Source organism: Carassius auratus, unplaced genomic scaffold (genome assembly GCF_003368295.1).
Source record: "Carassius auratus strain Wakin unplaced genomic scaffold, ASM336829v1 scaf_tig00037267, whole genome shotgun sequence".
NCBI classification, from domain to species: domain Eukaryota; kingdom Metazoa; phylum Chordata; class Actinopteri; order Cypriniformes; family Cyprinidae; genus Carassius; species Carassius auratus.
The window spans coordinates 22,111-37,420 of record NW_020526370.1 but is presented as its reverse complement, the minus strand read 5'-3'; the positions used below and the strand labels follow the sequence as shown (position 1 = coordinate 37,420).

At 33.7% G+C, this 15,310-nt stretch overlaps 1 protein-coding gene across 1 annotated transcript in view; it reads left to right on the top strand.

Annotated features, from left to right (window-relative positions):
* Window positions 1-9,405, top strand: part of LOC113083017 (NLR family CARD domain-containing protein 3-like) — an 84,583-nt gene extending 75,178 nt beyond the window's left edge. The window contains exons 21-27 of the mRNA XM_026254363.1: window positions 5,404-5,577; window positions 5,796-5,969; window positions 6,079-6,252; window positions 7,817-7,990; window positions 8,125-8,286; window positions 8,813-8,920; window positions 9,325-9,405. Of these exons, the coding sequence (XP_026110148.1) occupies window positions 5,404-5,577; window positions 5,796-5,969; window positions 6,079-6,252; window positions 7,817-7,990; window positions 8,125-8,286; window positions 8,813-8,891 (937 nt within the window). The 3' untranslated portion in view covers window positions 8,892-8,920; window positions 9,325-9,405. The remainder of the gene's footprint in view (window positions 1-5,403; window positions 5,578-5,795; window positions 5,970-6,078; window positions 6,253-7,816; window positions 7,991-8,124; window positions 8,287-8,812; window positions 8,921-9,324) is intronic.
* The last annotated feature ends 5,905 nt before the right edge of the window (window positions 9,406-15,310 follow it).

Sequence of the window (15,310 nt, the reverse complement as noted above, 5' to 3'; positions counted from 1 at the left end):
AATAAAACAATAAAAAACGCACGCCAGGTCTACACCGGACACAAGTGGAGCGATCCAACAAAAGACAACAGAACACAGTGACGGATACACTGGACACGATCCCCATCAGTGAATTGATGCTTGTTCTGTTTATGACAAAATGTTCTGACACTGTGTTCAGATGATTTGACACTATAGTGTGATGTCATCAAGTTTCGCTGTGGGGCACAGATGACACACAGAAAGTCGCTGCTCTATTTACAAATAAGTACTAAAAAAAAAATTAAAAATAAAAATAAACCAGTGGCATAACGAGATGGAAATATAAACTAGAAAATATATTAACAGGTCCTCCGTCCATGAGACTGACTCACTGCGGAGCTGGCAGTTTTAATCTGAACAGCTCTTAAAGCTGAGGGGATGGCTAGATGCATGATGGGCTAGTATTAAAAAATAAAATAAAAATAAAGGTCTTTCCAGCATTAAGGTAATAACAGCTTTTATAAGATAAAAAAACATGTTTTTTTTTTTTAATCATCTTGTTGCAGTTATAAATTTGACTGCTAAATGAATGATAAAGAACTATGTTAAAACTTGTTTTGTAAAATGTCTTCGTCATTTGAATATTGATTAAAAAATCGGTTTAAATCATAAATCAGATTTTTTTTTTTTCTAAAATAAAACAAATTTTTTTTTAGGCCATATGATATTACCCTACTTTAAAAGCAAATAAAGAAGGTTCCCTTTAAAATCACTTAAGTTGTCAATTACTAAAGCTGAATGTTGTTGATTATAATGAGAGAACTTGAATTTAGTCGTGAGGACGTTTTATTAATTCTTTAGAGTTTCAACGATTTAATCGTGTCGGTTTAATTTTATTCGTTTATTGTTTCAGGCAAATTAGGCCTAAATAATGGGAATGAAATTATACAGTTCTTCACATTTAAACATGCAACAATTTCTTAATCAGTTTACAGACAAATGTCTTTTTCCCAATGATTTACGTCAAAATAAAGGACAGGTAATGAATAACAAAAATGCATGTTGTTTTATTAAAGGAAAAATATTTATATTTAAAATATAAATTAAAATATATGCATAATTTATTAAAATATTGACATTTTGCATATTAATCCATGTAGCCTACCCCCCTAAAATAGGCTACCGCTTTTAATGGTCCGATGCAAAGTAAACCACAATTTCTTTTGAATAATTAATATAATATATAATAATATAATATAATAATATTGATATAATATAAATAATACTGCACACCTTTTAAATGTGTCAAATCTAAAATATGGTTTAATACCATATAGCTTAGAAAATATAAGCACAGACTCAGGCACAGGTTTGACATTTATCTTGCTTGAATTCGTTCTAAGAAATGCACATAACTTCATAAATACCAAACTTTCATCTGTGAATATTAAATATATTACATATTTAAACTACAGTGTTTTTCTTTCATTTTCTGTGACTGAAGCAGTCAAATGTAACACATCAGTGAGGCAAAACTGACGTCTATTTGCAAAAATGTGCTTTGATGCACTTGTTTGATCACTTGTGGTTAAAGCGCCACTCAGCGGGTTAAAAGCTGCAAATGCACTTTATACCGCCGCCGCCGCGGTACAAGAGGCGTTTTCGATGTCTACTTAGTGTAGATTTACAAAGTACTCAATCAAAACTCACTTTTGGACGTCTTACACACTCCCCGTCTGACCCAAACCACTGGTGTATACAGTATGTTCCTATGATACCAGTTTGAGCCAACTAATTCAGTGTTCCTGGTCCTCCAACAGTACACTTAAAGTGAAATTATGTATGGTGTCCCATACCCTGAATTTGTGCTCTGCATTAATCCCATCCAAGTGCAAAAACACGGCAGTGAGTAGTGAACACGCACACTATGAACACACCACGAGCAGTGGGCATTTTATTTTATTTTATTTTATTTATTTATTTGCTGGAACACCCAGGGATCATTTAGGGGTTTGCAGAGGTATATGTGCATTACCGTCACATATCTTCCAAGTGGACCATTGCCACTCTATCTACAATCTCAATTAGGAGTGTCAATGGTCCATTTGAGATATAGGTGGTGGTAATGCATTTATAAGTCTGTGATCCACCATAAAGCAAGAAGAAGAATACGCCTTCTGGAGAATGCACGCAGGAGAATGCGCTTAAAAGAATTCAAACAGTTCAGACATTGTGTGAATCAGAGGTAAAAAACAATATAAATACGGTTCAGTTTTTACACATCAATGTATCAGATTATACAGGAGTTGGCCAAAATAATGTGGACTCATGGGAAATAGGTGATATTAAATTAAAGTGTTTTACCACCATTTGCCTCTAACACTGACTCAGCTGTACTATCAGTACCAGATCCTGGAACTCTTCCCCTTCTTTCAACATCACCTGAATATTAACCACATGCATCTATTATCATATGACATCATTCCTTGACATTTACCACCTTGTTAAAGAGAACAGAGTAACTGTTATGGTAACCTTATCTGTTATGATGTCTTGTGTTGTTGGTTGGTGAATTCCACTTGAATAAAGATTCAGAATTACTCCTGTTGTCTGTTCTCAGAATTACTCTCTGTTGTCTGTTTGACACCAACTTTCTTAGAATTAATGCATGCAACATTTGATTAGTATTGAGTTGAAGGTTGTCTATAAAATCATCTGCCAGTTGCTTCAGATACAGATGGAATCTGACTTATATACACAGTCATAATCATTTCTTATCAACTCCTGACTCATTTATTAAATGTAATTAAAGTATTAATTAAACTAACAATGAGCGATATATTTTTAGAGCATTTATTAATCTTTTGAATGCTAGATATTAGTAGTTTCTGAGTTGTCTGTTTCAAATGACAAATATCTGTAATGACAAAAAAATGCTCTAAAACCAAAAATACATTTTTTTTTTTTTTTTTTTTACTTCCTGTCCTCAGTCTGTGGAATTGCAGTATTACAGAGAAACAGTGTCTCATCCTGACTTCAGCTCTGAAATCAGAACCATCACACCTGAGAGAACTGGACCTGAGTGGGAATAAACTGGAAAACACAGGAATGAATCACTTATGTGACGTACTGAAGGATTCACACTGTAAACTGGAGAGATTGAGGTCAGTAACATTCACATACAAGAATCAAATTGTTTAAGATCACTTTCGTTGATTTAATTTGACCTATGTTTTTATATGTTTGTTTTTATGTTTATGAAGCTGCTTTGACAATCTATATTATACAATGCACTATATAATTAACAATCATTTGATTTTACACAACATACTGCATGTAGCTGTTTGTGAATCATGTTTTATTTAAAATGTTTTGTATCTAGCAAGAGCTAGAAGCTTGGCAAGTTGCAGTGGCCAAATCAGGCCTGGTAAGTCCAAGGCTTAGATATACAAACATAGCATTCTTCCGAAGAATTAAAATAAATAGGATCACACAAAATATATAGCTAGTAGGCTGTAATTTAATTAACCAATTAACAAAAGGTAAAAAAAAAAACACTGTGCAACAAGTATAGGCTACTCTTGATTTTGTGACGCTCTTAATGCATTTTATTTTATTTTTCTTTATATATAAATACAGGCAAACTAAAAAACATTACTTCTAGTATTGATCTACATTTCAGCCATTGGTCAACAAACTAAAATGCAGTCAACCAAACATAAACGTTTATTATAAAAAAAGGTCCGCTGTAAAATCAGCATGCAGTGCCCATACAAACATTTTTGCAAATGTGCCCATACAAACATTTTTGCAAACACATGTGTTTCTACATGTCAGCCTCATGAGAAAGTTTATCCTTGTAACCCCCTTTAAGAAGTCTTTGTATCACCGTGAGTGTTTGTTTGTAGCTAGTGTTCAGAGTCTTTGTTTATCTTGTTTATCGTGTCTTGTAAAGTTATTTAGTGTCTACCCTAGTCGTTGTTTTCCCCCTCGTGGGTTTTGTTTTCCCCTTTTGTGTTAATAAATCCCGTGTTTGGTACTTCCTGTCTGCATCTGAGTTCATCCCAACCCCTCCACACAACAATTATATAAAAAAAAATGTGTCAAGAATGCAAACATTTGGATTCTTGTGGATTCTTTTGGAGTAAGACCAGTATCTCTTTCATGAGATTACTTTCTCTTTTTGGCCGGGTTTTCTTTTTGTTGTAAACTCTAGGGTTGGGGTTTCTAAACCTGAATGTTTTTAGGGGCGTAATATTCAAATGACTATTGTTTTCTGCCACCACATTTATTAACGTGATCTTTCATACGATGAGATTGTGTCCATACAGATGTTTCATGAATCACACATGCATTTGTGTGCATGGTTCTGCGCTCATCTCTATGTTCGATTGATAAATTAGGCCCTAGTGGAGGTGCTACAGTTGCATTACCATAAGTCATGTGACCAAAAATCACTCGGGCAGTGATTGAGTTCATGACATGTTTCTGAATCAAATCTGGAGCAAAGGGGTGTTGGTAGGCACCATGGCTCAAGAAAGAACAGGCCTGGGAAGTGACATGACATTTTGCCATGACGAGGCAAGGAGGAGGTCACATCTCCAAAATGAGGTTCGAGTATCACCCAAGGAAATGAGAGCCAGCAGGATGACTGAGATGCAGCACCAGGAAGCCTAGACAAGGTGGAAAAAAATGGTGGAGTGCAAAGTCACTTGGGCTGGTCTCTTGAAATCCGAGCCCGACTGAATGAAGTTCCTAATCCCGGTTGAATACAATGTACTACCAGGCCCTTCCAACTTGTTCAACTCGGAGAAGGCAGAGTCACCAGCTTGCTCTCTGTGCCTGATGAGAGGGACTCTGGACCAAATCCTCAGCCGTTGTCAAAGAGCACTGAGTGGGAGTGTTATCACGGACATTATGACAAAATCCAGAAGGCCATTGCAGAAACCATCTAAAGCAGGATCACTCACTGCAAGTGCTTACCTTCAGTGAATAAGACTATAACTTTTATCAAGGCTGGGGAGAAGATAACACCAAGCTATAGAACTCAAACACCTGATGATCCCAGGAAACATCACTGATGATGTTAGTGACAAGATCACTTAGTGACATATGTTAAAGGGAAAAGATAAATTAAAATATCTACCCACCTCCCACCAACACACACATACACCAGAATGATGGCAGCAGCTCTGGTTATGGCCCTGTATAACTGTTGCTTTCTTAATGGTTTAAAAGCTTTTTTGATCTTGATGCACGAGATCAGAACAAAAACCAAATGTGAGATAAATGAATGGTTTATTTGTTTTTCTGTTTTGAAGGTAAAAACATGGAAATAATTTATCCAAAGGTACTCAGACCCTCTTCCTCTCTCTGTGTTTTTTATTATTATTTAATTGTAATTACTTTTCTTTTTCTTTTTATGATCTCTTTCTAATACAGGTTAAGCTGCTGTTATATTACAGATGAAGGATGTTCTGCACTGACTTCAGCTCTGAAATCAAACCCTTCACATCTGAGAGAATTGGACCTCAGTGGGAATGAACTAGGAGACTCTGGAGTGAAAAACCTCAGTGATCTACTGAAGAACCCACAATTCAAACTGGAGAAACTACAGTCAGTGTCATTATACTGTACAGGAGTTACAGTGTGATTAACTGTTTCGTTTCTTAAATTCACCATTTTTTTATGGAATATTGCAGCGCTTATTATAAATGATTTTATCGGTGTACATTGTGTAGACGGTGTAATTTTTCTTCTTCTATAATTTTACTTTATTGTATTTACTTATGAATTGTGTTTTGTTTCGTTGCCTTTTATTTTTTCACCATCAGTCTGTGTGAATGCAGTATTAAAGAGAAACAGTGTTTCATCCTGACTTCAGCTCTGAAATTAAACCCATCAAACCTGAGAGAACTGGACCTGAGTAGAAATGAACTAAAAAATACAGGAGTGAATCACTTATGTGATGTACTGGAGGATTCACACTGTAAACTGGAGAGATTGAGGTGAAGAATATTCGTATACAAGAAAAAACATTTTTTTTTTATATATAAATGAAAGTGTGATTGATCAAAGAATGAAGTGTGATTTATTTTCTAATTTCTCTTAATGTAGGTTAAGATACTGTGATGTGACAGATGAAGGTTGTTCTGCTGTGACTCTAGCTCTGAAATCAAACCCATCACACCTGAGAGAGCTGAACCTTTGTAGGAATGAACTAGGAGACTCTGGAGTGAAAAACCTCAGTGATCTACTGATGAACCCACAATGCAAACTGGAGAAACTAGGGTTAGTATCATTTAACAGGTGCTGTCCATATAATTAGAATATCATCAAAAAGTTAATTTATTTCACTAATTCCATTCAAAAAGTGAAACTTGTATTTTATATTCATTAATTACACACAGACTGATATATTTCAAATGTTTATTTCTTTTAATTTTGATTATTATAAATGTCAACTTCAGGAAAATCCCAAAATCAGTATCTCAGAAAATTAGAATATAAATTAAGACCAATACAAAGAAAGAACTTTTAGAAATCTTGACCTACTGAAAAGTATGAACATGAAAAGTATGAACGTACATCATTCAATACTTAGTTTGGGCTCCTTTTGCCTGAATTACTGCAGCAATGCGGCGTAGCATGGAGTCAATCAGTCTGTGGCACTGCTCAGGTGTTATGAGAGACCAGGTTGCTCTGATATTGGGCTTCAGCTCTTCTGCATTCTTGGGTCTGGCATATCGCATCTTCCTCTTCTCAATTTTCTATGGGGTTAAGGTCAGGCGAGTTTGCTGGCCAATTAAGAACAGGGATACCATGATCCTTAAACCAGGTACTGAAAGCTTTGGCACTGTGTGCAGGTGCCAAGTCCTGTTGGAAAATGAAATCTGCATGTCCATAAAGTACGTCTGTGCGTATTGGTTCCTGAAACACTGACTCCAGCTGCAGTCCACTCTTTGTGAATCTCACCCACATTTTTGAATGGGTTTTGTTTCACAATCCTCTTCAGGGTGCGGTTATACCTATTGCTTGTACACTTTTTTTCTACAACATCTTTTCCTCCCTTCGCCTCTCTATTAATGTGCTTGGACACACAGCTAGCCTCTTCTGCAATGACCTTTTGTGGCTTGCCCTCTTTGTGCATGGTGTCAATGGTCGACTTTTGGACAACTGTCAAGTCAGCAGTCTTCCCCATGATTGTGTAGCCCACAGAACTATACTGAGAGACCGTTTAAAGGCTTTTGCAGGTGTTTTAAGTTAATTAACTGATTAGAGTGTGGCACCATTGAACCTTTTCACAATATTCTAATTTTCTTTAGATACTGAATTTGGGATTTCCCTTAGTTATCAGTTATAATCATCAAAATTAAAAGAAATAAACATTTGAAATATATCAGTCTGTGTCTAATGAAGGAAATATACAAGTTTCACTTGTTGAATGGAATTAGTGAAATAAATCAACTTTTTGATGATATTCAAATTATATGACCAGCACCTGTACTGAACAACAGTTACGGTGTGGTTAAAGTTCACTGTTAATATAAAGAAAACAGACTCATATCACATAATTTATAGATACACCATCTGGCATTTCTTCATCTAAAGAAAGACTCAAAATGTATATTAGCTAACTAGCTACTGATTGTTCAGTATGTGTGTCAGTATAAAGAACATTAAACTCTGAAGCATTATACTTTATAATGGCTAAATAATTTTTTTTTTTTCATGTACGGAAATCTGACAAATTGGCTGTGAAAGAAGACTAAGAAGATAAAATAATGTAACATTATGCATATAACTCACACTTGCTTAACATGGATCTGAATCATTTTCTTTTCTCTTTTTTCAGTTTGAGTGAATGCAGTATTACATACGAACAGGGTCTCATCCTGACTTCAGCTATAAAATCAAACCCATCACACCTGAGAGAGCTGGACCTTAGTGAGAATCAAATAAAAAACACAGGAATGAGTCAATTATGTGATGTACTAAAGGATCCACACTGTAAACTGGAGAGATTGAGGTGAGGAACATCATAAAAGCACTTAGTTTAAATCAGATTCATATCAGTTATTTAAAAGTTTTTTTATATATATATATATTATTATTAATGATGTTTTGTTTCATGATTCTGTCTTTCTGTTTGCCTTTTCTTAGCCTAAATTTCTGTGGCATTACAGACGTTTCTGCTTTAACTCAGTCTTTGACAAACACAAAAGCACTGCAGTTTCTAAAAGAGCTTGATCTGACAAACAATATGATTGGAGGCTCAGTTAAGCAGCTCATTGATGTGCTACGAAGCTCAAACTGTAAACTGAAGTGAGTAAATATCTCTTTGTGGTATTAAAGAGAGCTTAATATAGCTTTAATACATGGGATATCTTTCAAAAATATGTCAAAATAATTTTGTATTAATCTTTATTGGAAGACTTCGTGTCAGAACAAATATGACATTGAAAACTTAAATTTTTGTTATATTTTGTTACATTGTACAAGAAATATTATTCACATTATTTAACAATATTTACTAAGACCAATTAAAGCAATGTTTGAGCTAGAGGACAAATAGCTGAAAAGTTTCACTCAACAGTCATCAGCATGTGTTTCTCTTTACAGTGACTCGGGCTTTTCTGCATTCATAATAACATTTGAACATACATTGTTTTAAATGGATTATATTTAAAACTTAAATATTGTTTTAGATGTATGTGTGTGTGTAACTAACTTTAAAAAATCTTAATTTAATGTGAGACTTCATTTTACTTTTTAAATTGAAATATTGTATCAAATTTGTAATCCTTTTCAGCCAACGCTGATTGTTTTCTCTTCTAATTTCCCCTTAAAGACAGGACCGTGAACAGGCTTTGTTTAGAGCTGCTACAAAGCACACTGGTATGCAATTTACATCCTGGTCTAAATCTTAGAATCCTGTGAAAAGGAGCTTCATTATCAGGTGAGGATCTTCAGATGAGCCTCATTATAGTATGAGCATAAATTAATGTGTTATGATGTGACGCCTGTACCCAGAATCTATTATGTTCATTATATATTTGTGTACTCTTTTCTTAAATATCAGGACATAAAAGAAAAATGAAACAATGCTTTTAGCAGTTTTAAAACTTGAACTTGTAGCACTGTGTCAGAAAAAAAAAAAAAAAAAAAAAAAAAATATATATATATATATATATATTATACTTATATGCACACATTTGCAAAATACTGCAGTTGATAGTAATTTTAATGAAGAAAATACACACATGAACTTTAAACTGAATAATGCTAAATTCTTAGGAACGTCCATGTGCAGAAATGATATTTGATATTGATATTGGTTATTGTTGGTTGTTTTATTCACAGGTGAAGCAGTGAAGTGAAGAGTCAATCGTCAGAACAGAGCGGATTCTAATTATCAATTTATATATCAATATTATTATTTTATTTTTTTGTAATATAATGTATCAAAATCATGTAAACTAAATTTTCTAATGTACGACAAAAGATGTGTTTGCTGTAAACAGAGAAACTATTTTGATTTATCTAATGTCAGTTGTACATCACACCATGTGAAGTATGTTCATGACCATCAGCCATAATCAAAAACTAGTTAGAGAAGGTGGCCAGAAATATATTTTATACATAAAGAATATTCATGTGCGTTTGGCCTCAAAAAGATTTTTAATTTGCAGTGCATATTTGTGTATTAAGATATGTATAGGAGTAAGGGAGGCAATGCATTTACAATTCCATTTGCAAAAGTGCAAGACCTGTTAACCTCAATCAACTTCAGCATAAAAGAACTGATCTCATGCAACCAGCAGTCCTGACTGAATTAATGAAAAGGAGAAAAAAATATCTACTGGGTCTGAGAAAAATAAATTACATGTATGAAATAAATAAAATCTCTATCAGGAATATTGACAAATACTCCATCAATCCATCAAATCAAATATTTGAGTGGGTCACACATCTGAGAAAAGGACACTTTAATCAATGCCAGTTAATACTCCATGGAAAAAATAAAAACAGGTTTATGCATCATTGATTAATGTTAAGAAGCAGAACCTGTGGAACATGCACTAATAGTATAAATTAAATTGAAACAATTTGTCAGACATTTACAATATCCAGCATTTTAGAGAACAGTCCAAAATCCAGGGACAATAATAAAAGACGAAAATGAAATAAACAAATAGAAAGAGAAAATGGTACCCGCTGGATTTGATCTCCATCCTGGAAAACCTTTCTAAATATTTCAAGTTATCACAGCCACAAATTTAACAGTGTATATCTAAGCCACAGTCCATCAGCGCTCACCTCAATGGTCATCAGTGATGTATAAAATACCTGAAAGTCATACTCAAGTAAAAGTACAGATTTCTTACCAGAAAATGACTTTGGTAGAAGGTTAAGTAACCATTTAGAATGTTACTTGAGTAAAAGTCTAGAAGTACATATGTGATATTTATTGTACTTAAGTACAAATGTATATATATATATATATATATATATATATATATATATATATATATATATATATATATATATATATATATCAATCACCTTTATTTATATAGTGCTTTAAACAAAATACATTGCGTCAAAGCACTGAACAACATTTATTTGGAAAACAGTGTCTCAATAATGCAAAATGATAGTTAAAGGCAGTTCATCATTGAATTCAGTGATGTCATCTCTGTTCAGTTTAAATAGTGTCTGTGCATTTATTTGCAATCAAGTCAATGATATCGCTGTAGATGAAGTTACCCCAACTAAGCAAGCCAGAGGCGACAGCGGCAAGGAAACGAAACTCCATCGGTGACATAATGGAGAAAAAAAAAACCTTGGGAAAAACCAGGCTCAGTTGGGGGGCCAGTTCTCCTCTGACCAGACGAAACCAGTAGTTCAATTCCAGGCTGCAACAAAGTAAGATTGTGCAGAAGAATCATCTGTTTCCTGTGGTCTTGTCCTGGTGGTCCTCTGAGACAAGGTCTTTACAGGGGATCTGTATCTGGGGCTCTAGTTGTCCTGGTCTCCGCTGTCTTTCAGGGCAGTAGAGGTCCTTTCTAGGTGCTGATCCACCATCTGGTCTGGATACGTACTGGATCCGGGTGACTGCAGTGACCCTCTGATCTGGATACAGACTGGATCTGGTGGCTACGGTGACCTCGGAACAAGAAAGAAACAGACAAATATTAGCGTAGATGCCATTCTTCTAATGATGTAGAAAGTACGGTGTTATGTGAAGTGTTTCCGGTTCCGGTTTACCTAATTAATGCAGCCTAAAAATCCTTTAACGGATTTGGATATTAAAAGCATATTAGTATGTTATGTGTAAGCCAGGTTAAAGAGATGGGTCTTTAATCTAGATTTAAACTGCAAGAGTGTGTCTGCCTCCCGAACAATGTTAGGTAGGTTATTCCAGAGTTTAGGTGCCAAATAGGAAAAGGATCTGCCGCCCGCAGTTGATTTTGATATTCTAGGTATTATCAAATTGCCTGAGTTTTGAGAATGTAGTGGACGTAGAGGAGTATAATGTAAAAGGAGCTCATTCAAATACTGAGGTGCTAAACCATTCAGGGCTTTATAAGTAATAAGCAATATTTTAAAATCTATACAATGTTTGATATATATATATATATATATATATATATATATATATATATATATATATATATATATATATATATATATAAATCTTAAACATAATTAAGTATTGAAAGTAAAAGTACAAGTAAATGCAAAATGGAAAAGAAGCAAATAAATATAAAATATTTTCACACACAACTTGGCTAGACAGATTCTGTTCATTTTTAACTCTTTTTATCCATTTTGTATTTTTGGATAAGAATAATAAGCACTTCATCTGTACTTAGTGTCTTTCATTCCAACATAAGAAAACATTTCTGGAATCTGCATCTGAAAAAGTTTTTAGGTGTATTTATAGTTTATGTGTCTCAGAGGGGACATGGATGCATTTAGCCTGTTGTCACAGATGGATAAATAATGTTTTGCTTTTAGCAAAAACTTCGATTTGAAATGAATGAAAACATTCCAAAGTCCAAATTCTAAATTAAAACCGCCAGTAGGTGACAGCAAGTGAATGTTAATGAGTGAGTCATTGAGATTCAACTGATTAATTCAAAAAGTGGTTTCAATAATTAAACACCATCCATTGCTGAGAGATGCAAAGCAGTGCTGTGATTTTTGTTTAGAACTATTTCATTAGCAAAATTGAGAAAAACAAGCAATATTATGTCTAAAATGTAAGTCACATATTGCTTTACTGAACTTGTGTAAAATTATTATTAAATGTGTTCAAGCTTATATTTACAAAAAAAATTGTACTCTTTGTGTGATATAGAGTAAGTGAACTATATTAAATTATATAAACATAAAAAGCATGCAGAAGCATTTTTGCCGTCTACGATTAAGAATTTCTGTGATTTTGAGTTTTAATAGACTAATAAATCATGTGCATGCACTGTGTGATTTTGTGAAATACCTGATAATGTCAGATTGCACATCATTACAACAAAACTTATTATATTATTGCAGACAATGCTGCATTGCACACACCAGAGTTGACTTTAATGTAAAATGAACGTAAGTTCTGTAACAAAGTATTATTACTTCATTACAATACACCACTAATGTTCATGTAGGATCATAATACTATGTCAAAGGACGATGTCAAAACGGCCGCTCATCGCTGTAAATCATTACCAAAGTCTGCAATTACACAGCAGTCTAATGGCAGGAAATCTTTTACCAGAGATTGTACTTTGCTTTGGAGTTGCACTGCGAGACAAACAACAAGCCTACATGACAGAAAGGCATGGATGAAAGGCTACTCCGAACTGAAATTACTTAAATATTTTCAAGTGCATGGATTTTAAAACATGACGATTAAGGAAGTATTATTTAAAATAAATACTGTGGGTTTCCCCTATTTTCTCTTGTTTTTGTGATGTGAAATCGAAAGTTGTTTGAACTGGACATTCACAGTTAGACAGGTAACGTTAGATAAAGCCTATTTGTTCTATTTGTTTGTTTGTTAGTTGGTTAAAGAAGAACATAACAAAAATCTGGTATCACATAGAATATTTCAGTTCACATATCCAATATACGTGTACATGTGTGTGTGTGTGTGTGTTTCAGGGCAGGTCCAAGCATTTATAGGGCCCTAAACTAAATAGTGACAGAGCTTTTTTCTTGTTTTATTCAAAATATTCATAAACGTGTTAATTATATTATTAAATATCTGATATACCTGTTCTCAAATGCGTGTAAGTAAATGTATTTGGTAGTTCAAACACCTTTATGATAACCATACCATATTAGTTGATCTATATCGGGTGATGAGTGCCACCATGTTAGTTTGTGCTGAATCTGAGCTGTGGGAATTACAACACATAAATTCATTCTCTCTTCCTAAAATTAAAGTAAGTTTCTGGTGAACAGGGAGTAGAATACAGTAAACTTTATTGTTAACTGCACTATTTGTATATGATATCAATAAAACAAGTTGTCAAATTAGATTCATAAGGATCGTTTTTGCCGCTTACCCGTATGTCAGTGTGCACTATTTTACAAAGTAGAAATGTATATTTTGTTAATAGTTTTATGAATTTAAATGCCTGAAACTTAAATGAAACATTTATGTGGTTGAAAACACTGAATACTTTTGAGATATGCCAAGTGCTGAGTGCGTCGACTCAGTGGCAAGAAAAAAACAAAAGCAGATTTGAATTCAGCAGCTGATCACATGATGAGCTGAACATTATAATGACTCCGATGAGATCCTGCATATTAAAGGTTTACTTCACTACCAGAATCAAAATTTATCCGATAATTTACTCACCCCCTTGTCATGCAAGAGGTCTTTCTTTCATCAGTCAACAAGAAATTAAGGTTTATGAGGAAAACATTCCAGGATTTTTCTCCATACAGTGGATTCAATGGTGACCAGAATATTTTTTATTATTATTCTGGAAGTGTGCTTTTTATGGTTTTGTCTAGATTTTTAAAGAAAAAAAAAGAAAAAAGAAAAAATGACACAACAGCAATTTAAAAATTCTTACTAAACACTGAACATTTTTTTTTTTTTACATCTAGCAGACAGTTTGCCAGCAGAGCACAATTTAACTTAAAATTAATAAGCAATTAAAATTATATTTTTGGCTATTTTGACACCCCCGTCTTGAATCAGTTATGCATTTTTTTTTTTTTACTGTACAAATAAATGCAGCCTTGCTTAGCAGAAGAGAATTCTTTTAAAACATTAGAAAACATTACAGGTTCCATTTTGAACACTACCTTTGAGTGTTATAATGAATGTATTAATAGAGCTGTTGTAATTATTATTATCATTATTTTTGTCTTACATTTTTATTTATTTTTTATTCTATATTCTAAAGCAGGAATCTCCAAATCTGGACCTCGAGATCCACTTCCCTGCAGAGTTTGGCTCTAACCTTAATCAAACACACCTGAGCATGCTAATTAATGTCTTTGGGTTATTCTGTGGCATCGTGAAGCACCTTTATCTTTTTGTATGACAACAGTTACAGGATGTATGGAGGAGGAGCCCAACCTACATTCAGTGGCCAAGTGTAATAAACGATGTGTGACTGTATATTTCAAGTTGGAAAAGACATTTAGTTCCCACTTTAAGTGAACCTTTGTTCCCAGGTCATCTACAAGATGGATTAAAATGCTTATAAAGTCAAGAAAAGATTAGATATAAACACATGACTGTATGATTGAAAGGTTAAAATATATGTAAAATTGTATAAAATAAATAAAACATGTTTATTCTGTGGAACCTTAAAAAATAAAAAAATAAAGTTTTTTTCTACTATTAGCCAATGGCTCTTTACTCTATTTTTTTTATTGGAGCCCAGTGCTAAGTTTAATTAGATCAAGTTTACGGAATTGAATTGAATCTACTTCTTCATCTTCTCTTCTGCAGGTTTTTGGGTCCTGCTGCAGATGAAGCATGTCAGTATGTGACAGGAATTGTGGGTAAAAACCCATTACTCCTGAGAGAACTGAATCTGAGTGAATGTGAACTAGGAGACACACGAGTGAATCAGATCTCTGCTCTACTGCAGGATAAACACTGTACACTCAACACACTGATGTGAGTATTTCACAAAATGTAAAATGTTACATTACTTTTAATACTAATAGTACTGTACTTTATAATACTATTTTCTCATTTGTTTAAGCAAGAGGCATTTTTTCTCAACACCAGAGTTACATTAATGTGAAGTATTAAAACTAAACATCCCATCAACGAAACAAATAATTATTATCTTAGCTTTGATCATGGGTCAATGAT